The sequence below is a fragment of the Megascapheus bottae genome, chromosome 10 (genome assembly GCF_031878675.1).
Source record: "Megascapheus bottae isolate mThoBot1 chromosome 10, mThoBot2.hap1, whole genome shotgun sequence".
In the NCBI taxonomy this organism is placed as follows: Eukaryota; Metazoa; Chordata; class Mammalia; order Rodentia; family Geomyidae; genus Megascapheus; species Megascapheus bottae.
Genome location: NC_143518.1, coordinates 48,134,248 through 48,158,652, shown reverse-complemented (window position 1 = coordinate 48,158,652; position 24,405 = coordinate 48,134,248). Strand labels below are relative to the sequence as shown.

The following is a 24,405-nucleotide window of genomic DNA, read 5'->3' as shown; positions in this document are numbered from 1 at the left end:
CTGGGAGTTTGGCCTAGTGGTAGAGTGCTTGTCTAGCATGCACAAAGACCTGGGTTCGATTTCTCGGTACCACATACATAGAAAAAACCAGCCAGAGGTGGTGCTGAGGCTCAAGTGGTAGAGCTCTAGCCTTGAGAAAGTCCAAGGACAGTGCTCAAGCTCTGAGCTCAAGCCCAGAACTGGCAATATATATATATATATATATATATATATATATATATATATATATATACTCACAGAGAGAGAGAGAGAGAGAGAGAGAGAGAGAGAGAGAGAGAGAGAGAGAGAGAGAGAGAGAGAGAGAGAGAGAGAGAGAGAGAGAGAGAGAGAGTTATTGGGGCCGGGAGCTTGGCCTAGTGATAGAGAGCTTGCCTAGGATGCGCAAAACCTTGTTCAATTCCTTGGAATCACATACACAGAAAAAGCCAGAAGTGTTTCTGTGGTTCAAGTAGCTCTGAGCAAAAGAAGCTCAGAGACAATGTCCAGGACCTGAGTTCAAACACCAGGACTGGCAAAAATCAATCAATCCATCCATCAATCAATAAGGATCTAACATGTGGCTGCTAACAGTAGACCCCATCACTGCCTTTCTTGTTGCCTTGAGTTCCTGCTCAAATTCTTCTTATTCCCATCAGGCTCTTGGTACCTTTTCAACTGATGGAAAGAACCAGGGAGTAGAATGACCAAGTTATCAAGCAATCAGAGCAAAGCCAAGGGAGAAGAAATGGGAGGAGCCTTGTCCTATTTAAAAAAAAAAAAAGGAAAAAAAAGCCCTCCCAGTCAACTCCACTGGACCCCTCATTATTCCCTTCTCCATACAGAGTTTTTGGTAACTTCTTTCATGACTTTTCTTTCACTTCCAAATACACTTTCCTTTGAGTTTTTCTTTTGTGGTTCCTGGCTTTCTGTCTGTATGGTTCCAGAGAACAAGGGCCCAGTCACTTCTGTATCAAAAACATTATTACTTAGATGTATATCTGACCAAGAAAAGTCTCATATCATGTACTGATGGCAAGATTATGTACTGATTGTAAGAACTAAATGCCAGGAGATGTTCACTTCATTTCTGCAATTACATTTTTTTTTTGCCTGACCTGAGGCTTGAACTCAGGGCCTGAGCACTGTTCTCAGGTTTTCTCAATGCCAGAGGTCTACCACTTGAGCCACAGCAGTACTTCCGGCTTTTTCTATGCCTGTGGTATGAAGGAATTGAATCTTGGTCTTTGTAATGCTAAACAGGCATTCTACCACTAGGACAAACACCGGGCACTTGTAATTACAATTTTTAATATAATTTTTTACAGGGAAGGCATGATAAGAACTTCTGATGAAAGCTCTGAAATATGAAATATTTTGCAAAGCATTTGACAGTGTTTAATAGTTAAACATTGGGAGCTACAAGAAGTTAATGGTTTCTCATGAAATCTTCATGTTGATCAGTATATTTTCTTACTTGAAAAATAGGGGTCAACAATCATTCATTATATGGCTTTTGTTTCTATATCCTGGAGGTCCTTTCATTTAGCGTCATACTATATAGCCTTATGTATCACGGTTTTACTCTATTGCAAATCTCTGCTAGGAGAGGAAAAGGTTTCTACTGATTATAACAAATGAGGGAAACCATTGAGCCTATGTTCCTTTGAGTCTGGCTTACTTCACTTAATATGATTTTTTCTAAGTCTTTCCATTTCCTAACAAATGGGGTGATGTCATTCTTTCTGACAGCAGCATAGAATTCCGTTGTGTACAAATACCACATCTTGTTGATCCACTCATCAACTGAGGAACATCTGGGTTGGTTCCATATCTTTGCTATGGTGAATAATGCTGCAATGAACATTGTTGTGCTAGTGGATTTAGTATGTCCTTGTTTCTGGATGATTGGGTAAATGCCAAGAAGTGGAATTGCTGGGTCATAGGGGAGCTCTATGTTTAGTCTTTTGAGGAACTGCCATACTGCTTTGTTATCTCTCATCTCTTTTGCTGTCCCTTGGTTATCTCATATTGTTACAGTATCTCACTTTGTTACCTGATATATCAGATATATTTGTATTTGGTTATTTGAAATTGGATAAGGAAGGGGGAAAACAAGATGAGGGGTGGGGATGGGGGGGGAGGAAAATGGGGACCAAGACATCTGAAAGGGTATCAATGTAAGTGAATTAATACACCTTCTATCTGGCAAATATCATGTAACCCTTCTATTAATTACAATAAAATATATATAAAAAAAGAAAAATAGGGGTTATTCAATTAGGAAAAGAACACACACACACACACACACACACACACACACACACATATATGTATTATCCTGGAGAATGACATAACAGCATTGCTATAATGACGGAATTTTTTTTGCCCTGTGAATTATGAGGAAAAATCTAATCAAGAGTGAAGTCCTTGTTCTTGAACATGTAAATTTATATGGTATGAAATTACTACACTTTCCAGTTTTGCTCTGATGTTTTGAGAAGAGACACTGTGCTAATTTCTCATTTAATATTCCTTGGATTCAATATAAACTACATTTACAAATGAATGCTTAAGTTAACCCAATAGTTTACATAAAGTTTATATAACCATAAAGTTTACATTAAACTAAAATCTCAGATCACCAAACTTTCTTTTTTATTGTAATTAATAGAAGGGTTACATGATATTTGCCAGATAGAAGGTGCATTAATTCCCATATATTGATACCCTTTCACACGTCTTGGTCCCCATTTCCCTCCCCCCAACCCCACCCCTCATCTTGTTTTCCCCCCTTCCCTATCCAATTTCAAATAACCAAATACAAATATATGTGATATATCAGGTAACAAAGTGAGATAATGTAACAATATGAAATAACCAAAGGACAGCAAAAGAGATGAGAGATAACATAGTACATTAAGAACAACAATCATTCATTATATGGCTTATGTTTCTATATCCTAGAGATCCTTTCATTTAGTGTCATACTATATGGCCTTTTGTAGCAAGGTTTTGCTCTATTGCAAATCTCTGCTAGGAGAGCCCAAGGTTTCTACTGATTATGACAAATGAGGGAAACCATTGAGCCTAAGTTCCTTTGAGTCTGGCTTACTTCACTTAATATGATCTTTTCTAAGTCTTTCCATTTCCTAACAAATGGGGCAATGTCATTCTTTCTGACAGCAGCATAGAATTCCATTGTGTATAAATACCACATCTTGTTGATCCACTCATCAACTGAGGGACATCTAGCTTGGTTCCATATCTTTGCTATGGTGAATAATGCTGCAATGAACATTGTTGTGCTGGTGGACTTAGTATGATCTTGTTTCTGGACAGTTGGGTAAATGCCAAGTAGTGGAATTGCTGGGTCATAGAGGAGCTCTATGTTTAGTCTTTTGAGGAACTGCCATACTTTAGCCTTTAGCCAGTGCTGGTGGCTCATTCTTGTAATCCAATCTACTTAGGAGGCTGAGATTAGGAGGATCATAATTCTAGGTTGGGATAGGTTAGAAAACTTCAGACTCCATCTTAAAGTAATAAGCTAGATGTGCTACATGCCTGTCATCTCAGCTATGACAGGAAGTATACAATAAAATTTTGCTTCAGGTATTGGCCTGGGTAGACATTGTCTCAAAAATATCCAATACACAAAAGGGCTAGAAACGTGCCCAGCAAAGAGAGGCATGGACTTCAATGTCTAGTATTGAAATCAAAGCAATAAATAAATAAATAATATTTAACCTTGTTTTTTTCCATGTTTGATTTTCTGAATCTCAGGAAATCATCACTAAACTTAGAGGATAGGAAAAATATGTTTCTATGCCTTTTTTTAAGGATAGATCACAACGGGGAATGTAACTCAAAAGTTCAGAAGTCTGGAACATTGCTTAAAAATGTGAAAATATATTTATCAAATAGACAGGGACTCTAAGGTAGACAAGAGGTCATTGGCTATATATTGTCCTTCAGTTTTCATTGGAAAGATAACCTGAACTCATTTAATGACATGAGTTATTTCTTTATGATTTCAACTTCCCCAAATTATTGAATACAACCAGGAAGGATACTCACCTGGAAGAATTTTAACATAATACCCAGAGCAACACTTGTGATTTGGCTGCACCTCTTGAATTCGACCACCACAACAAATTCCAGTTGAGTTCAGAACAAATGGGATATACTTCTCTTCACAACAGTGGTATCCAGGCTGGGAATCGTAGAGAATCCCATTACAACATACCTGAAAGTTTCAAATAGACTTTAAATACCTGTTTCATTCAGAGTATTATGTTTTTACATGAAAGGACTATTTTGTTCTAAGATCTTGATCCAAGATGAAAATATTTATATTTCATAGGTTCAAAATATATTTTCCCAGCATCAGTCCAATCCTGTAAATGCTATGATACAATAAAGCTTTTTTTTTCTTTATTGGTCTTCAGCCATGCTCAACTTTCTGTATCTTATAAATACAAATTATCTTTGGAATAACAAATGCTTCTAGTACAAAGCTGTTCAGCATTATAAATGAACAATTTCCTTGAAATATATGTTTTTATCTTAATGATAGTTTAATTTGAAAGCATATCTATAAAAGCTCTCATTGATCCTTCTTTTTATAATAAATTGATTTTTCCTTATAATTTATATGATCACTTATTTATGAACCCAATATTCAGACCAGACAAGGCTTAACAGAAGTATATACATATACATACATATACATATATATGCCATGTATAAAAGTCTTCCACATTAAAAAGAATTTATATGGAAATTAATTTTGAAAGGCCTTTTTAACTCTGTGTGTTTTGTTCAGAAGCTGTGAAAGGAATTATGTGCTTGAACAATCACATAATTATTTGCATGCTCTTTTAGGGTCTGGGAGACCGACATACTGTATATATAACATAAAATACTGAGGACTTGCTGCAAAGAAGCCTGAGAACCTGTACTTGGCATAAGTTACATTACTTATATAGATGTATTGTTTGACAAGAAAAAAAATCACTCACTGTTTAAGAATATTGCTTTTGTTTATTTTAGCTTAATCCTGCCTCCATAATTCACCAAACTTTTAAACCAAGTTCAGCATAACTGCAAAAGGTAGCATCTTCACATCATTTTAGTGGGGCTATCATCCCAATCCTTTGTGTGTGTGTGTGTGTGTGTGTGTGTGTGTGTGTGTGTGTGTGTGTGTGTGTGTATTTCAGCTAAGATTTGCTTTCCCCAGGATTGCCTTGAACTTAATGATCCTCAATCTTCCTGACTCCTGAGAAGTTGGGAATCTTTACATCACCTCATCCAGGAGACTTCTGTCTTCAGCAATGCTTATTCTGTCTTCAACTGGCTTATTACTTCCATTTCTTTCAGAAGTTACTCAAAGCAGAAAATTTCAGGTCAGTTTTCAAGTTTACCCCTGTGTTCTTTAGCTAATCATGATAATTCAATAATCATGAATTTCTTTTAGCAATGAAGCATCCAGATAAGTCTTCTAATTCTAAGGATACATTCAATTCTCTTGTTGATGTCACTTTCTGTGTAAATTTATTGCCACCTCAATTTTTTTAAGAGCAGAGAGAAAACTACCCTGTGTGTTTATATGTTATTGTGTAAAGAAAGCTAGTCAAGGCCAAGCAGTACAGTCCCCTATTATTTTAAGACAAGGAGCAACAATTTGCATTTGCTCTGGGCACATAAGCACCTCAGGTCTATGCTTCAGGAAATATACATAGTACTTATCCTCCTCTTGATGATACTTTTCTCAAAATAGTTATCTTGAGTTTTTCCTCAAATATTTATCTGCTAACGAGTCATTGGGACTGGTTTGCCTCTGACCTTTCATTATTGATATCATTCTCAGTCTAGCTTCAAATCTCTGGAGGGCTTTTTCTTCTGAATCACTCTGGCTTAGTTCACTGATAGGTCCCATAGGGAACTTTTTTTCCCAAGAAGGTATTTCTCTTGGGAGTTCATTTCATAAGCAAAGAATGTTTCCCAACCTTCTAATTCAGTCTCCAAGTTCTCTGTCTCAGGAAGCTTAAATGGAAATTTCAGTAACTAGAAATGATTTGTGTGTGTGTGTGTGTAGGTGCGTGTGTGCGTGTGTGTGTGCGTGTGAGAGAGAGAGAGAGGGAGGGAGAGAGAGAGAGAGAGAGAGAGAGAGAGAGAGAGAGAGAGAGAGAGAGAGAGAGAGAGAGAGAGAGAGAGAGAGAGATGATCTTTTCATTATTCTCCATTTTGCACCTCTAATACTTCTCCCAGTATGGTCCTTGGGCCATCTACAGAAGTAATCTGCTGGAAACACATTGGAAATGTAAATTCTCCCAGTCTAATCCAGGCCCACTGATCCACAATCTCTGGGGATCGGCCCTATGTTCTGTTTAACAAAACTTCCAGGGTTGATATTCACTGGGATTTGAGAACCATGACAATAATTATGTGGTGAAGTTTGAATAAGTACCTTAGGGATCTTTAGTTTTTAGTGACAGAGCCAAGAAATTGGTACACACACACACACAATTTTTCTGCAACCTCTCACTCTGGAAAATACACATACACATCTAGCTCTGAAATCAAAATTTATAAACAAGTTGTTACTTTGCAACTTTAACTGACTTATTTTTATTGTTTTCCTGTTCATACCTATATTGCTCCTGAAATCTGTATAAGACTTTCAGTCAACATTATAAATTGCATCTATTTTTAATAGTGTGCACATTTGATATATAAAAATAGTGGATATGATGTTTCTTTTTGAGACTATTAGATGAGATTTGCCTTTGGGAAAGTGACATCATTTCACTTTAACTTATGCTTTTTATCTTGTTCTTCAATTTACACTTACTCTAAATAAAATAATCTATATTTTTATGATAGAGCAGTAGACATTGGTTTCCTTTGATTCTGGTCTTTATTTTATTCTTTTGACTTAAAATTAGACTAAACTGTCCATTTTATTCTGAAAAATAGTGATTTTAAGATGAGCATACCAAATTGTCATTTATTTTGGTGTTCAATTTTTTACATAAATTTTTATAAAAGCAATGTTCAGGGGCACCCATGGCTCATATCTGTAATCCCTAGCTACTGAGGAAGCTGAGATCATTGTATAATTACATTCACAGAGAATATTTTTAATAGGAAAATTATTATATTTTCTTTCAAGGAAATAATTTTATAAAAGTATATTATTCAAACTACACATTAATGACTTAAAATTAATGAGAAAAAATTTAGTTATAGTGCCAACTTTGAAGAAAATAAATGTATAGTTGGCAACTGTGAGGCTTTATAAATTTCTTATATGATGACTATTGCTAAACTTACGTCAGTCACAGTCATTTGTATTTTGATCCATATTGTTTCAATAACTCATTTTCTTAATCCCCGAGTTCTTTTGCAGTGAATTGTATGCATTTGGTAGTAACTGTAGTCATGAAAGGGGCGATACCATTGATAAATAGGAACATTATTTCATTATATGAAATCCTACTTTCAAACTGAGGATTTTTTCCCATATCGTTTGTCAATAAAAGCCATTTACAAACTCCTCTGTCTGGCTGCATTATTGATTTGATTCCTAAACAGCAACTAATATAAGCATTAATCTACAAATGACCATAATTCTACAATCTTTTTCCGACAAACCATGAAAGGTTCTGCTCACTGTTACCCATCATTGTCATGTAAACAACTCCCAGTTGTAGTCCAATGGATTTGTTATAAAGAAATTTCCAGGTCCCTCCATCAAATACAAATTTGGGATGTTCCTTTATTATGAGCCCATATCTCCTGTGAGGAGGATGACAAATGGGAAGGCTGAAATGTTCCTGGGGACAGCAGGACTTTTTATGAACATTCCTTCTCCTCTACTTGGGTACCTGAACACTGTAGTGGGAACATCCATCCTGAATCAACATGGCGGAAGAAGGCAGGAATGCTACCTGGTATGTGTGCTGAGGAAACCACACTTCATTGACCCATTTGGGACCCTTTACCTTGGCTTCAGGAAAATAGCAAGTAAGTCCGCAGACATCTTCAGGTTTTTGACATGTCACTGCCTTGCAAACCTTGTCTCTGCTGTGATCCTCCCTTAGCTTCTGGATTTTAGGGCACAGATGCCATGCTTTCCGTAAAAGGTCATATCCAAGAATAATGCCATTTGGTTTTCCTGGAGATGCCCAATCTATTTGAAGAGATCTTCACCAGACAAAATTATTATTATTATTGATTATTGTTAGAAGTAGTAGTTATAATAGTAGTAATGTTAGCTGGCCATGAATTCTCAGTCCTCAATTGCTGGGAATTATACCTCCACACCTGGCTTCAAACAATATTACTAAAAAGACAATATTTATCATTTCAATTCCCAGCTACACCAACTATTCAATTACTCATTGAGATGAATGAAAAGATCTACTTCATCCACTTCCTAATTAAAAATAGAAGAAGTTATAGTTAAGATAAACTAAAACCTATGTATACTCAAACCTATGTGACTAGGATGTAACAAAGGATTCAATCACGACTATCTTTAGCTTTTGGGAAAATAACACATGACATGAGTCTTTGGTCTCTCACTTTATGTTCACAGACAAGAAAGAAACATCAATATAATATTTGGTTTGATGAGCAGAAATTGGACAAAACCATGACTTGGCAAGAGGAGTAGAATTGGGATATGGCAAACCTTATCTCTGCTTCTACCCACCTCTTCCTTTGCTTGGCCTCAGCTAGTACCATTGGTGAGATATATGGTGGATCAAAGAAGTAACCAGAAGATGGTTACGATTTTTAAGGCAATTATATGCAATGTTAGCTCTGGACAAAGTTGCTACCTTCTCTCTCTTTCTCTTCTCCTCTTTTTCTTTTATACATAATGCCTCAAACCCTGGGAATTATCTTGTATTGATTTGAGAAAGTCTTTCAGAATAAACAAGGATGTGGTCTTGGTGTGTGGTGCTATTGAACCAATGCCAGCATTCATGTACCTGCATCTGAATTTTTCTAGCTGAAGTTTCCATTGTTGGCTGCTTTATTACTGGTAGCCAAAATAATTGCTCACATTTATCTCTATTCTAAGTTTGTAATAGAATGGTCATGGTTGGCTATGGTCAGAAATATAGAAATCAGAGATTGTCATAAGAAACCTTTATGTCATCGTGTTCTTATCATCATCTTCTTAAAATAAAGACATATGATGTTTAAACACTGATCTACAATTTCATTTTAAACATGAACCTTCTTTTTCTGGGGGATGGGCACACAGTGAGGGTATAATATCTGGTCAGAACTTGACTGTTTTCTATGACATTTTCTTTGTTGTAGTGAATATGGTCATAACATGCCAGAACCTGTAAATGTAAAACTCTGTAAATAGGAAAGAGATTATTTTTATATTTGCTGTCTTTAAAAGTGAGTAAAACTGATGTTCAAGATTAATTTTCTTTTTTTAAAGGAAAATGTCTAGACTTTCCAGCTGTAACATTTGATAGATCAAAACTCACAGGGCAGGGTACTTTCCCAATGAAGAATTTTCCAATAGGTTCCTTAAAGTAAAGCAAACCCCTATGTTTTAGCTCTTCACTTCAAAAGTGTTGGCTACGAAAATCACAGTAACTGAAGTTGAACATCCCTCCATGTGCTAAATAACATTTTAATCACAGAAATAGATTTTTGTGTGCCAAGTTTTTCTGGATCTTATCAGAATTTTAGGTGACATCACTTTTAGGAATTCAATTAAACCCAAACATTTACATAGAAAAAAAACAGCAGTTAAGATAAGCTTCATTATTTTAATAGGCTACTAAAAATTATGACTCCATTTTTCTTGAGAGTACATATATAACACATGCAGGAATGAGTCTCTCTACAGGAAATTAATGCCACCAATGAGGGAACTGTTTCATAGGTTACTAGTACAGTTACTGTTACAATTCTCATGTGAACAACTCTTGAATTAATCCCACATTCTGCAGACTCCTCTTTTGTATTCTTTGCATAATTAACTACAGAGAAGATGACATTGGCGTGCCATTGACAGGCCTGGCACATCCACACAAAGGCTGGTGAACTAGTAAGGTCCATGTAGAACTCATGTCATGGTGACTTCCTTTTCTTGTGCTACGTAACTGTGAAATGAGACTACCTCTATTTAGTGTTCATATGAATATGTTAACTTCTGAGGATTTGGACATGAAGGTCAATGATCAAAGAGCAGGGAATTTAACACCTTTACAGGCTCTCATTAGAACCAACTAGAGGGACATTGAGAATCTGTGGTTGCTAATTTGAAAGTGAGACATCGCTGAGAAATAACTATTATTAATGGCATTCAGCGTAGCATTACTTACTTTGATATTTGAGAGGAAAGTGGGAGAAACATACTTAAGCCCTAGGGAATGAATATTAAATATTGGAGAAAAGAAAAGCTGGAGAATTTTTTGAATAGATCAATACATTGTACACTTATGCATAGACATAAACAAACTGTGAAACTTCAAATGAATCTTTTCTCTCTTATTTTGTAGATTTGTTCATGAAATAACTGCAAGAGTTTATCTCTCAGAGGAGCAGGGAATGAAATCTAAGATACCTTTAGTATCTTCTGATGAAAGTCACTATGCATCCACACATTTTATTACATGAATTTGTTGTGTGGAGTCCAGAATCCTTGTTGAATATTTTTCTTTTTAGTTGTTACACTGATGACAGGATTATTACTAAACTTTTCTCATACTATATAACATTGTGACCACCAATACAGTAATTATCACTCCCAATTGTCACTTCACAAAGTCTAAGATACCACAGAAATTAGAAAGCAGTATGGGGAAATCCTTTCTTACCACCCACCTTTATAAAGATGAATGCAAAATGTTAGAGGTTGTATTCCACTCCATGTACCCCACAGCTACATGGTTCAATGTTCAGACCTGGGAAATTGGCTGCATAAAGATCTTCACGAAGATATCTCAAGGTCAACATATAATTGTTCAGCAAAAGGGCTGGGAGGCATGACTCAAGTGGAAGAGCTTGCCTAGCCAACTCAAGACTTAGAGTGCAAACAAGCAAACAAACAAAAAGATAGCTATCCAAGAAAGTGTCACTTTCCACACTGAGGGCTCTGTCATTAATAACAGTGACATAGTAATACTGGAATATCAGGATGAGACACTTTAGGATGGAAAGTAGGAGGCATAAAAGAGGGAAAAAGCAAAAGCTACAACTAGGTCCAATTCTGCGAAATGATGGAAGCATTGAACTAAAAGCAATATTAATGTTTTGTTGGAGATAAAATAGAACTTTTAAATACTCGATTGTGAATCTTAATTACCAAAGTGAGATTTACTACAAAAAATAATTTGCAAGTCAGTAGCATTTTCTAAGAATCAGAGGAGAAGATTTAAAGTAATAAGGAAGAGATGGAAAGTGGAGTTTTTCTTCATCTGCTTCTAATTTGAATGGAGACAGCCCCCAGTAATCTGGTTCTATCACTTTGAATGATGAAAGCACAGGTAGGTAAGAGTGGTGGAAGGAAGAGGAAAAGAGGTGACATGTTCCAAAAGGAACCAGATGGGAGGGGATGCTTAATGAATTTAGAGGATTTAAAAACAGCCAGCGATACAGGTATTTTATAAGATGTAGAATGCTAGTAGGCCTCCAGAAATGGATTCTGGAAAAGATGATTGGTGGGAATTAACTTTTGCCTCAAGGTTATGGAAGTGTAGGTGGATATCACAATAGGAAATCAATAGGTAACTGTAACTAATGAGCCAGAGCCCTGGGAGACTGGGAGAGGGGGTTGGGCAGGATCAGGGTCTTTGAGTTTCAGTATGACTAAAACAATAACAATGCTTGTACTATCTGAAGAGCAAGGTGTAGATTTCTATTGACAATACCCAGAACTAATGAGGGGGCATTGTAATGGAATCAAAGGAAGAAACCAATGAGTACCCAGAAAGCCAAGGATAAACAGACCAAGACCACACTGATTAGAAGGAAGAACCAGATTTTGCTGAGGAAGTAGCATATGTAGGAGTTTGGGAAGAAGAAAGAATGGAACTAAGGATGACAGATTTTCAAGAATAAGTTCTGTATTCCATGTCTTGGTGCTAGAGGCTTACATTTACTACCCTAGCTTCTCAGGAGAATGCGGTCTATTTTATACTTTTCTGCTAGTTGGGAGAGAAAATTTTGTGAGAGACTATCTCCAAAAATAACAAGCAAAAATCCAAGCTGGAGACATGTGCCAAGTGTTAGAGTGTCTGTAGAGCAATCATAAGTATACACACTGAGTTCAAACCGTAATGATAGAGACAACAACAACATCACCTGAACATCTCATTCCCTGGCAATATATCCTCAAACTTACAGTGAGTTTGAAAATCAGAACTCATGGACCATCAAAGCAATATTTCTTATTTTCATTTTTTTGACAGTTGTGGGGCTTGCGCTCAGGGCCTGAGCACTGTACTTGGACTTTTCTCAAGGCTAGAGCTCTATCACTTGAGCCACAGCACCACTTCAGCTTTTTTCTATGTATGTGGTACCGAGGAATTGAACCCGGGTCTTCGGGCATGCTAGACAAGCACTCTACCATTGGGCCAAACTCCAGGCACCAAAGCAATATTTCTTAAAATCTATTCTGATAGTATAACTATTGACTGGCTGTGTGCAACAGTATTACATGTACTTCAAATGCTCTCTTAAGAGTCCTTCCTGACAGGTGTAGTGATACATGTTTATCACTTCAGCTATGTGAGAGGCATAAATAAGACTGTAGTCTAAGCCCAGGCCGAAGCAAAAGTGTGAAACCCTACCTGAGAAAATAACCTAATGAATAAAAGGCTGGAGAAAGTATGGTTGAAGTGGGAGAGTGATCTGCCTATCAAGTGAAACACATTGAGTTCAATATCTAGTACTATCAACAACAAAGAAATAAGATGATTGGGAGGGGTGGGGAGGGAAGGAAATGGAGACAAATCATGAGAAGGGGTATCAAAGTTCACGAAGTAAGTACCCATAACCTGACGAATGTAACTGTAATCCCTCTATACATTATACCATTTTTAAAAATCAACAATAACAAAAAACATGACTTAAAGACATACACACATAATTTTATGGATTTTGAACTTCACCTCAAGCTATCAACCACTGAAAGACTAACTCCAGAGATGAAATCAAGGATAGATAGAAGAGTTTCCTAATGATATAGTATTTTAAAAAAGAACTAATAGCTTTGTTCTATATTAGTAAAGCAAAAGGAACACTTCTACTCATAAGAGTTGACCTCTCATGCCATGCTGAACTCCAAATTAAGTAATTTGAAGGTATCCTGGAATTTTATAAACACTCATCATGGTTTAATCTTCATGTACAGACATAAGGGCTATCTCTGCTGGTCCATAAATATTTCTGCCAAAGTTGGGGCATAAAAGGATTGCTGACACCACTCAGTACCCTAAGGCAAATTTTAAAATAATGATTTGTGAGCACTGTGGGAAAGAAAAGAACTATGCCTTCAGATGCTGCATCAATAATGTAGCCCTAAATTAATGGGGAACCAAAAAAGAAAAAAGAATCCCATCTTTGTTCCAACTGAAGGAAATCAAATTCCCAATCTTTGCCCATGCCTGCTTTCTCCTGAATTTCATACCTGGGAATCATACATTTTGGAATGCTAGCACAAATGTAATGAAATATCTCCCCTATTTACATTTTTTTCTGAGCTTTTCCTTCTTTGGGGGGCTCTATAAGTAAACTTCCCAGACAGCCTCGTTGTCCTATGAAGCTGTCAGCTGGTGCGGCTGTCATATTTCAATCAAAGCTGGAGCCAGCCAGAGATCTTCCTCCAGTGCGTCTCTGCATTCTCCAGGACCAGAATTAATGAATTAGCTATTGATTAAATTCCACTCTAGCAAATCCACCAAGGAAAATAAATGAACTACCCAGGGCACATGTAGGCCATGGCCAGACATGTCTGGGCTATCGATCAGTAGTTAGTATTCTTTGGGGACACAGCTGATGATAATATGACAAGTATGGAAAAACGTAACATAGAAATGGACTTTGCTGCCGGAGGAGCAGCTTATAAAACTAGAGCATTCATCTGGTCTTTCTATGTTCAGGTGCATCTTTGGTTTATATAAAATATGAGAAACATGCATAAGGGCTTGAATTAAAGATGGTGTGGTAAAATGCAAGCTATAAGTTAAGTCCAAATATGAGTTGATATACTTCAGGTATGTAACCAAAAAAGCTCAGATGCTATCTATATGTTATTAAATATATATATACACATATATAAGTTAAACTTTAGTGACACTTTACCCAAAGAACATAGGAATCTAAGAAATACATATTTGATCAGAAATCACATTGCTATTTTCTACTCTATAGATGTGAAGTTAGACTATTAAGATTTTTTTTCTGGGAGAATTTCACATTTGATTTTGCATATTGCTAACATAAGAGAGATCTTTAGGAAACCAGAATAGAAACATAATTAACACGTATTCATTGCCAGGAGTATAATGAAATTATACAAACAATAATATGCACACAGGAGGCTAACTGCTTTGGTGCTGGTGTATTTTGATTAATGGCTTGGCAGACTATGCTCATTAGAGTCTTGCCTTTGGAAATTGTTACTGTGTTTGCTAGTATAGTCTTAAGAAAGGAAAGATTTTATTTGCCAATAGTTGGTTGTGAATGATGCCTATCAAGTTTTCAATAGATCTTAGCCAAAGGCATTTTAACCACGATATTCACAAGACAATATGTTGGAAATGAATGCTACAACTTGGGAGGGGTGTTGGGAGAGAAGGTGGTAGAAAAACATGGGAAGGGATAACAGTGTTCATTACGAATGCAATGGTAACCCCTCTATACATCACTATGATAATTAAAAAATTATAAAATATTATAGTGGAGTGGGACTTTCCGTGCTGACCAACCAGGGGTTACCAATTCTAGCCTGTCTCTCTCACCGATTGCAGTGGAAAAGGCTGCTCTGAGGTATCTGAGGATTTAGAAAAGTTATCAAATAGAAGGCAATCAAGAAGAGCACCAAACAGGAAGGAGTGAATGTCACAGGAGGAAATGTCCTTCTTCCATCTTTAACCCAAGGGTAGTTACAGTGGATTATAGTGAACTGATAGACAGGATCTCAGAAAAACCCAACCTTTCTGCCTGGAGTACCTGCAACCAAAGTGTTTTGGAAGTTGGGCATAGGTGGCGTGGAGAATATTCCCATTTTGTTTTGTGGCTTTTAGTTTACTCTTCACTCATAAATAGCCCCCACGGAGTAGTATTGTAGCTGCTGTGGCAAAATAGGAATCTAAAACTACTCTAAAGAGCATGGAGAGAGAAGAATCTTTTCGAAGGTCTCTGTATTTTCCTCCCTCTTTATCCCCCCCCAATTTTTAAACAGGATTCAGATGACCACAATTTAATATTCAAACTGTCCTGGAAACCAATCTACATCATTAAACATTAAACTATCCTGGAAACCAATCTAAACCACTAAACATTAAACAAATCAAGACAAAATAGACTAAAAGCAAGATAGAGAAACGAGTAATACACAATGAAAAGGGGTCAGTTTATCCAGATAGCAATCTTCAATGAAGCCGTACCCAGTACTAACACATGAAAACACACGAGGTAAAATCATATCTCCAAAAGAGGAAATAGACAAAGCCACAATTATATTTGGGGGCTTGGAATGTCTTCTCACAATTGATAGAACAACCTGGCAGAAAATCAGTAAATACATAGATAATCTGAGCACCACTATCACTCAACTTCAGCTAATTGACATTTATAAAACATTCTGACAAAAGCAGAATACATATTCCCCTCAGAGGCACATTGAACATTTACCAAGTTATATTGTATTCTCTGCCACAAAATAAAACTTATCTAATTTAATAGAAAAGAGAATTACAAATCTGTATCTTCAGACTGTAACAGATTTAAACCAGAAAACCAGAAAGAAGAATCTAAAAACAAAATCCCATAATGTTTATAAGGTGAACAATCTCCTTCTGTATAATCTAAATAGAAAAATTAAAAGGAGTAATTAAAAAGGCATTTTGAATAAGTGAAATGAACATTTCAAACTGTGTGAGAATCACATGAAACGGAGGTAAGAGGAAAACACATAGCAGTAAATATTACTCTTAAATCAATAATGTGAACTATTCCCTTTGAGAAATGTTTTTCTTAAGATATAAAAAGCAAGAAGAAAAAACCAATAAAAAGAAGAAATCAATTGAGTGGAAAACAGAAAATAAGATAGAAAATCAATAAAACTAAAGCAGTTTTTAAAAGATCTACAAAACTGATAAAGCTTTAGAGTGACTTTACAATAAAGAGAGCATATCAATTCAGACTCTAAAAACATTTTGCCACAAAATTTGATGTTTTGTGAAAATAACTGACTTTTTCCATACATGATAATGAAACTTATTTGAGAAATAGTCTGAATTATTGGGAAATTCACTCTAAATATTAGGAAATATGGAATTTTATTTAGCAGTTGAATTCTGATTGATGAGGTAAAAGAAAGAAAATCCAAATAAATGAGTAAGATACTTAATACTTGTAGTAGTCTATATTATGAAAATGGCCATGATCCACAAATCAGTGCAGTTCTCATTAAAATCATGGAAGTATTTTTTTTCAGTATATTGCAGTAAAGTGTTTCTATAATCTGCTGTGGAAAGGCAAGACAATATGAAAAGCTAAAAAATATATTTTTAAAAGGTCAAAGTTACAAGAACATGATTCTATTATGTACTATAAAACTATAATAATCAAGGTTGTATAATGTCAGAATATACACATAAGTATTGCTCAATTGAACAGAACAAGTAAAAAAATGGCCTACAAAATATGTTTTATTTTTGTGAAAGTCTCCCAAATAATTGGGAATAGTCTTTTTAATAAATTGTGTTGGAACACTTACACAAAAAATTAATCTTGTCCTATACCTTAATTTACATAAAAGTTACACAAAATGAATTAGAAATGTGAATTCAAATGTAAACCTATAAAAGTTTTAGAAGAAAAGGCAGGAGGGCCAGGAGCATGACATATTGGTAGAGTGCTTGCCTAGTATGCGTGAAGCCCTGGGTTTACTTCCTCCATACCACATGCACAAAAAAAGGCAGAAATGGTGTTGTGGCTCTAGTGATAGAGCACTAACCTTGAGAAAGCTCAAGAACGGTGCCCAGGCCCTCCCTGAGTTCAAGCCCCAAGACTGACAGAAAGAGGGAAAAGGAAAGAGAGAGTGGAGCAGGAGGGAAAGAGAGAGAGAGAGAGAGAGAGAGAGAGAGAGAGAGAGAGAGAGAGAGAGAGAGAGAGAGAGAGAGAGAATTGGTGCCCATGAGTCAAGAGATTCTTGTATTCTTGTATACAACATCAAATTTACAAACCATAAAAGAGAAAAAATGATTAGATGATTAAAATTAAGGAAAAACCTTTGCTTTGAAAAAGCCACAAGCAATTGAACCAAAAAGATAAGCCATAGACCAGAGAAAAGTTTTGGCAAATCCTATGCTGTGAATAACATTCAAAATCTATATTGAAAACTCTAAATTCTCAACAAGAAGAAAACAATGAATGGAAATAATAAATTGGTAAAAATTTGAGGAGATGCCTCATTAGATTAGACAGATAGATGTCAAATTAGACATGTCAAAATCTGAAGTCATTACAGAAACATAAATTAAAAAGAATAGTATATTACTAAGCACTATTAAAAGACCTATACAAATAAAAGAAAATAATTCCACGTAATATCTAGTTTTAGTGAAAATACAGAGAGACCCATGTACAAATACAGTGTTACAGGATTGTAAGATTTAAAGATACTTTGTAATCAATGGGAAAGCCTTTACGGCTCAATGATCCAGTTAAGTGAAATGAATGAGAATCTGTTGGTATAAAAAATTTGTATATATGCATGTTTACAGAAACTCTTCATGAAAAATGGAAATTATACAAACTATATACAAATTTGGATGCTTTGGTATAATTGAATATTATTGGTGATGAAAAATATCTACTACCAATATGTAGAATATGGAAGACTCTTAAGGATTAAGTGAAAGAACCCAGACTTAAATTACTGTATGCCACATGATTCCCCTTATACAGTAAAGATAAAGTTGAAGAGATTGAAAAGAGCAATATTTGCTTCATTTAGGGCAGAGTGAGAGAGAGGTTGGCAATAAATGAAAATTTGGAGATCTCTCTCTATATATATTGCATTATTTTATATTCTATATGTATCAACACTGGGGCAGAAATACAAAACTCTCATCTTACTTTGGCTTTGGAAAGGACATTCAATCTTCTTATGACTATTAACTATGAGTTCTAAAAGAACTCTCTTTCAAATACTCATTTCTCAGCCACAACTGGGAAACAGATAAAGGGACTCTACCTATCTAATAAGCTAAGCAGCAATCTAAAGACTATCTGTTGTGTATATTCACAGATATTTCTAGCTTCAACACAATTGGATATGTAAATCAAGTTTTTCAATGGTCATCCCAATTTGCTTCACAAAAGGACTCAGGAAAGCACTCGTTTAAATGAGCGGATGCTGTACATTCAGATATTTGTTCAGAGGTTACTAAATGTGATAAGTAACAGCAGAGAACTCAGTTCCTATGTTACTACATGTCCAACGAAGATGAACACCTGGGAACTAATATAAAAAAATGAAACCTATATACACACTTACAACAAGGAGGTGGCTGGGATGGGCTCAAGGTTAACAGGCAAAAATTTGGTACCTTGATGTGATGCCATGAATGGTGGGGGTTGGAATGTCGGTTGGTTCATCTTCCACAGTGGTGATTTGTGTTACATTGCTTTTCACACAGGCATGACTTGTACAGACTTCAACCTGCAACCATTAGTTTAGAGAGGAAAATCATCCAGCTCACTCCAACAAACAGGTTGGCAATTGACTCCACCCATCTTTCACATCATATGAATCTCTCCTATCCTCTACCATCGTCTGGGTTAGGAAATACTTGTTTCTGATGTTTATAGACTCTAGTGGGATGAGTTCAGAGTTAATACAGAAGTAGGACCGGGACAATTAATGTAGTGAGTAGAATGGTGGTGTTTAATCTCTGTTTCAAAACATCCAGAAAGAGAAAGGTATTCATCCACTCAGAGCACAGTCGAGGAATGGAAGATACGAGGTAACAGTTTACAATCATAATAGGTCATCAGTGTATGTTGTGCTCTAGATCTGTAACTAAGTGATGTAATGATGATATCTTAAGATATCTTGACACTTTACAGCAAGCTGCCTAAATGCTAACGTCTAATGGAAGAAAAATGAGGTCCAGAGAAGCCTGGAATAGCTGAGCTATTTTATATCTATTACAACTGTGGTTGATGTTTTTACTTTTTCTTTCTAATACATGAAAGGAGGGGAAAGCTAGTAGTTACTGATGATTCTTAAATTCCAATTCAGTGCTATCAAGTGAAGCAGTTCTCTGATTTGTCCATTGGCATCAAGAGAAAGATAGATGTTATTTGCATTGTTTTCAATAAATGCATCATTTTATTATTGGGCCAGTTTACTTTTAAGAGGGAATTGAGGGAGACCTTGATAATACTGTATTTTATATTATTTTTGGATGCAATATAGTCTTTTGAAGTAATGGTTAGTATATATAAACACTATCAAGGACCACCAAACACACCAAGATGTACAATTAAATCAAAAAATAAAATAATGTAAGATTTTGTTACAATCAGTATTGGATTCATTTATAATAGAAGACAGTTTTAATAGGAACTAGTAGCTCCTGCTTGCAATCTAATTACTCAGGGAGAGGCTGAGATCTGAGGATCACTATTGGAATCCAGCTTTGTCAAAAAAAGTACAGGAGACATTTATCTCCTATTAACCACCAAAAAGCTGGAAGTAGAGCTGTGGCTCCAATGGCGGAACACCAACCTTGAATGAAAAAGCTAAAGGATAATACCTAGGCCCCGAATTCAAGCCTCAGTCCTGGTACCAAAAGAAAAAATAAATTGTTTAGGAAAAAAATAATTGTAGTATTTTTGTTTCAATTGAAAAGCTTTCTATTTTAGGGTTCTTGTGTTAACATTGTTAAATGCAGACTAATTTGCATACTGCAGGGCAGAAAACTTCATAACTCACTTTGATTATTTAATTAAATATAACATTGTCCCTTTAAAAAATTAAATCAGAAATCACTGTAAGGCAGATTATCTTAAAAATATAATGGTATTATAGGATTAGTCCTGCAAAGTTTACATGTATTAGGAAATGTTTGGTTCTATGATGCATAAAGAGATGAATCAAAACCAACTTAACTGAATTAGGTGTATATTTAATATGTGCCAAGTACCATTATGATGCTTAAATATTTGTAGATTTTTGTTTAGCATTAAATGATTATACAAATTTATGGAGTTCCATGTGCTCTCCCATTTATATGTACTGATCAAATTGAGGTAAGATGCATTTCCATTTCCTCCTTTCTTTATGTTTAAATACTTTGAATAAGTCCTACTTATTCCCAAAACATATGACCAGATGAACACATAACACCCTGCCCTGTTGTGGAACACAGGACTTATTCTTGGTATCTGATGGTGTTTCAGAACCTTTTATACAATCTACCTCTAGTCCATCAACTGTCTATCGTTCCCAACCTCTACTAATGACTACTTTATATGACATTTAATTCCCAGATAGGAATCAGATCCTTGCACCCACATTTTAATAAGACTCTAAACTGAGAGATAGAGAAATCAAAAAATGGGATTGAACTGATAAAAATTTGTAATTGCTGTTTTGAGCTTTGTTATGTCTTACTGCTTTCTCAACTAAATATTGAACAGCTTTAAATTCTAAGCTACTTGAGTCTATTCATATAGTTTTCCATAAAGGCTTTCTTTTGACATTAGAAGAATATGCCATTATCCTATCATTGTTAGTAATGTTGCCAGACTATTTTGTAATATATTCTGAAACCATGCATATATTGCTTAGCATACGAATGAAATAAAAATATAAGGGTTTATCTTATTTACTTTAAAATGAGATAAAATTGAATAATATTATTTATTTTAAAAGGGCTATATAATAGAATATATTCAAGGAATAGATACTTGAACACATAATTGGCTTTAAAAACCAATTGCTACCTAAGAAGAGATATGAAAGTTCAAGATGCAGTGTACCCAGTATCTGATGAATGCAACTGTATCCCCTCTATACATCATCCTGACAATTAAAAAAAAACAACTGCTATTTTACAGAAGATAGATGTTTAATTTGTGACTACTAATCATAACAATTATGCATTGGTTTCAAAGGAAGCCCAATCCTGTTTTCCATTACAATAGAAGTCAACAAAAATTTAACCTCAACACTTTCAGAACTGCAGAATTTCTGGACTGCACAAGTATTGCAAAATATTAATTAATTAATTAATTAATTAATCAGGAAGAAGAGACATTAAGAACAAAGCTCCAGCATTTGGCTCCTGCTTTGCTCTTTTCTTTATCTGGCACCATGATCTAAATCTGATTTTAAAAATTCTCTTTTTGAGGAACGCCTTTGACCTCTGAAAGTGCCCAGACATAGAAATATCTATTAGGGGGGAGAGGGGGAGGGAAATGGGGACCATGTGATGAGAAAGGGTATCAATGTTTGTGAAGTTATGCACCTTCTATCTGGTGAATATAATGTAACCCTTCTATTAATCACAATAAAAACTTAAAAAAAGAAATATCAGCTCTTGCTCCACAGCTGTGAGACTGAACCGCACATGTGTACACACAGGGCCCTTCCCCTGGATCCCCTGATTAGACACCTGTTTTGATGATGCAGAGCTCTAGTCAGCTTTCTCGACTGGAACCCAAAGAAGAATGTTAGAGTAAATCCTCCATCACCTGCTGTGGGAAACTTATTTGTAAATTTATTGCTAAAAATATTGATTTCTATTTTATAATGTGACCCCTATGTGGTTGGGTTACATATGGTCTCTAAAACCCATGAACAGCAGCTTCCATGTCCCATGCTAGCTCAGATAGCTTACTGGGAATCTCAGATTGCAGTGAAAAATGGTCAAAGTATCATTTTTCTTTCACCAAGTACCCTTTGGTATGGTTTTTTTTTTTAAACAAACCAAGTCATAATGGGGGAAGGCTGAATTATCTGGCTGCAGCCAGATAGTTATTTGAGTTTCATCCTCAAATACTGGGGGGAAAAGAGATAAAGTCTCTATAATTTCTGGGATACTGAAATACTGTTTCCTTCATGTATTTGCACGATTAGCTTTACTGTTTCTTGATATTCTTACAAGGTATTTCATTCCTGGGATTTAGGTTTGTCTTTTATATGTTTACTAAAACATATAAACTCTATGTTTTAAATCAATAGACCCTGAAATGGCCAATGAGCTGGACTTGAGTAAGCTAAATTTTCGTAGCTTAAATTTTTGTCATATGTATGTATAAATACCTTTGCCGGGTAAAATGTACTAACTTCATGATATTCTCAGAGTCCCTGGGGAAAAATGTTTAAATCTTACTTCCTTACCTATATAGGACATAGAACATGTTGAATGTACATATGTATTTCATCCTCAGATGAAATGTTTAAATTTTTCTGCTTATATTTTCCTGTTATATTCAGAATTCAGAATGCTACAGGTGAAATGAATGTTTTAATTCATCTACCCTTATGAAGAAGGAATGGACATTATGTAAGTCCTATTACTTCTCCAGATATTCTAGGATTAGTAAACACACACACACACACACACACACACACACACACACACAATCATGAATGGAACAAGAGAGGAAATCTCCACATTCATAGGCTGACTCTGATTTTAACATCAGTACAAGAACAAGGAAAAATGCAAAGTGATAAAATGTATTTAGATCCTGCAAATTGCTCCATTTTGCCAGTGAGATTTTTATCACCATTCCCATCACCATCTTGGTCCATCTCTCCAGAGACTCCTAGTCTTAACTCCCACTCTTGCCCTCACCAGACATTTAATTCTCATCAATTCCCCCTTTTCCACTAAATAAAGAAAACTATAACCCTGGACAGAGAATATCCACTTAGAGACGTAGCCCAGCATGTTTTATTTAACATAGTCACATGCTTCACCATGAAAAAAATGCTCTAACCTGAATGTCATAGACAGTGAAGGGAGACAATCCTCTCACAATAAAAGAACCAGGCGCATCCTTCCCAGTCCTGTACAGCTTATTATTTACATAGACAGAATACTCCGTAACAACACCATTTGGGTTTGAAGGAGACGTCCAGATGACACTTACAGCTGTACTGTTGATGATGACAGCCTCAGGAGGAGGCATGCCCTGAGGCTCTGAAATTAAAGGAAGAAACGGAATCAACTCCAGCTGTCTGGGAAAAAGCACTTGTTAAACTCAGTGCAGATGAGTATTTAGGTTGAGCAAAGGGTTCCTTGCTTATCTCTGTTCCTCTGATGAACTTATCACAGTCTGGAGTCCTCTGTAAATTGGCTTATTATATTCTCAGTGAGGAACCAGAAGAATTGGTGGCAAAATGCTTTATACCACCAGCACAGTGCTAATCTTCAATACTATGTGACCAGTGGGATATAATATGAATTATTCTCTCCTCCTGCACCTCTAACACACATCTAGTATCTGTCTTTTGTTTTATTTTTGTTTTTCATCCCTTCATTCCATATCTATGAGGGAGGGGGTGGAGATGGAGAGGGAAGTAAAGGAAATTTTCTTCTTAAGGGGAAAAAAATCCCTCAAATACACTGAGGCTGGTGGAACGTGAAAAATCATTTGATGTTACTAGCTTGTAGCTCAAGCAATATGAAGCAATAATGCAATATTGTCATTATGTAAATGATTTTGAGTGTTGATTATCATAGGTAATGATGAAATCTAACATTAGGAAAAAAATCTTGCTTAGCGTTAAATTACACAATTATTCAAGTATGTCAGAGATAACTATGCAAAGACCTATTTTTATCATAAGAACCCATCTTAACTAGTTGAAAAATCACCCTTGTGATTCATCCTATTTTATAAACAAAAGGTGTTGACCTTTGCCATCACAAAGGGAGATGGGTTCCACACTTAAAGAGCTCTGCTAATGACCTGGAACACTTGCTTGGGAGGTAATGATATTATAATGTTTATAATGAGACTTTATAAAACCAAAAGGATTAGAAAGACCATTCTGAATACATTTTAGATTCACAAGTTGCTTTCCTTGCTTTCTGCCCCTGGGTAACTGGCTTAGAAATGAATCATAGGCAATTTCCCCCCCCCCCCTACTTTATTCCTCCGATCACTTCTGGTGGTTCAGGGAAGGCCCTTAGT

The 24,405-nt window shown here is 35.7% G+C and overlaps 1 protein-coding gene across 1 annotated transcript in view; it reads right to left on the bottom strand.

Annotated features, from left to right (window-relative positions):
• Ush2a (usherin) overlaps nucleotides 1-24,405 on the bottom strand; it is a 606,255-nt gene that overhangs the window by 150,195 nt on the left and 431,655 nt on the right. Inside the window, exons 45-48 of the mRNA XM_090341196.1 lie at nucleotides 23,206-23,408; nucleotides 18,798-18,910; nucleotides 7,983-8,184; nucleotides 4,054-4,222 (exon numbers count right to left, since the gene is read on the bottom strand). Coding sequence (XP_090197322.1) covers nucleotides 4,054-4,222; nucleotides 7,983-8,184; nucleotides 18,798-18,910; nucleotides 23,206-23,408 — 687 coding nt within the window. The remainder of the gene's footprint in view (nucleotides 1-4,053; nucleotides 4,223-7,982; nucleotides 8,185-18,797; nucleotides 18,911-23,205; nucleotides 23,409-24,405) is intronic.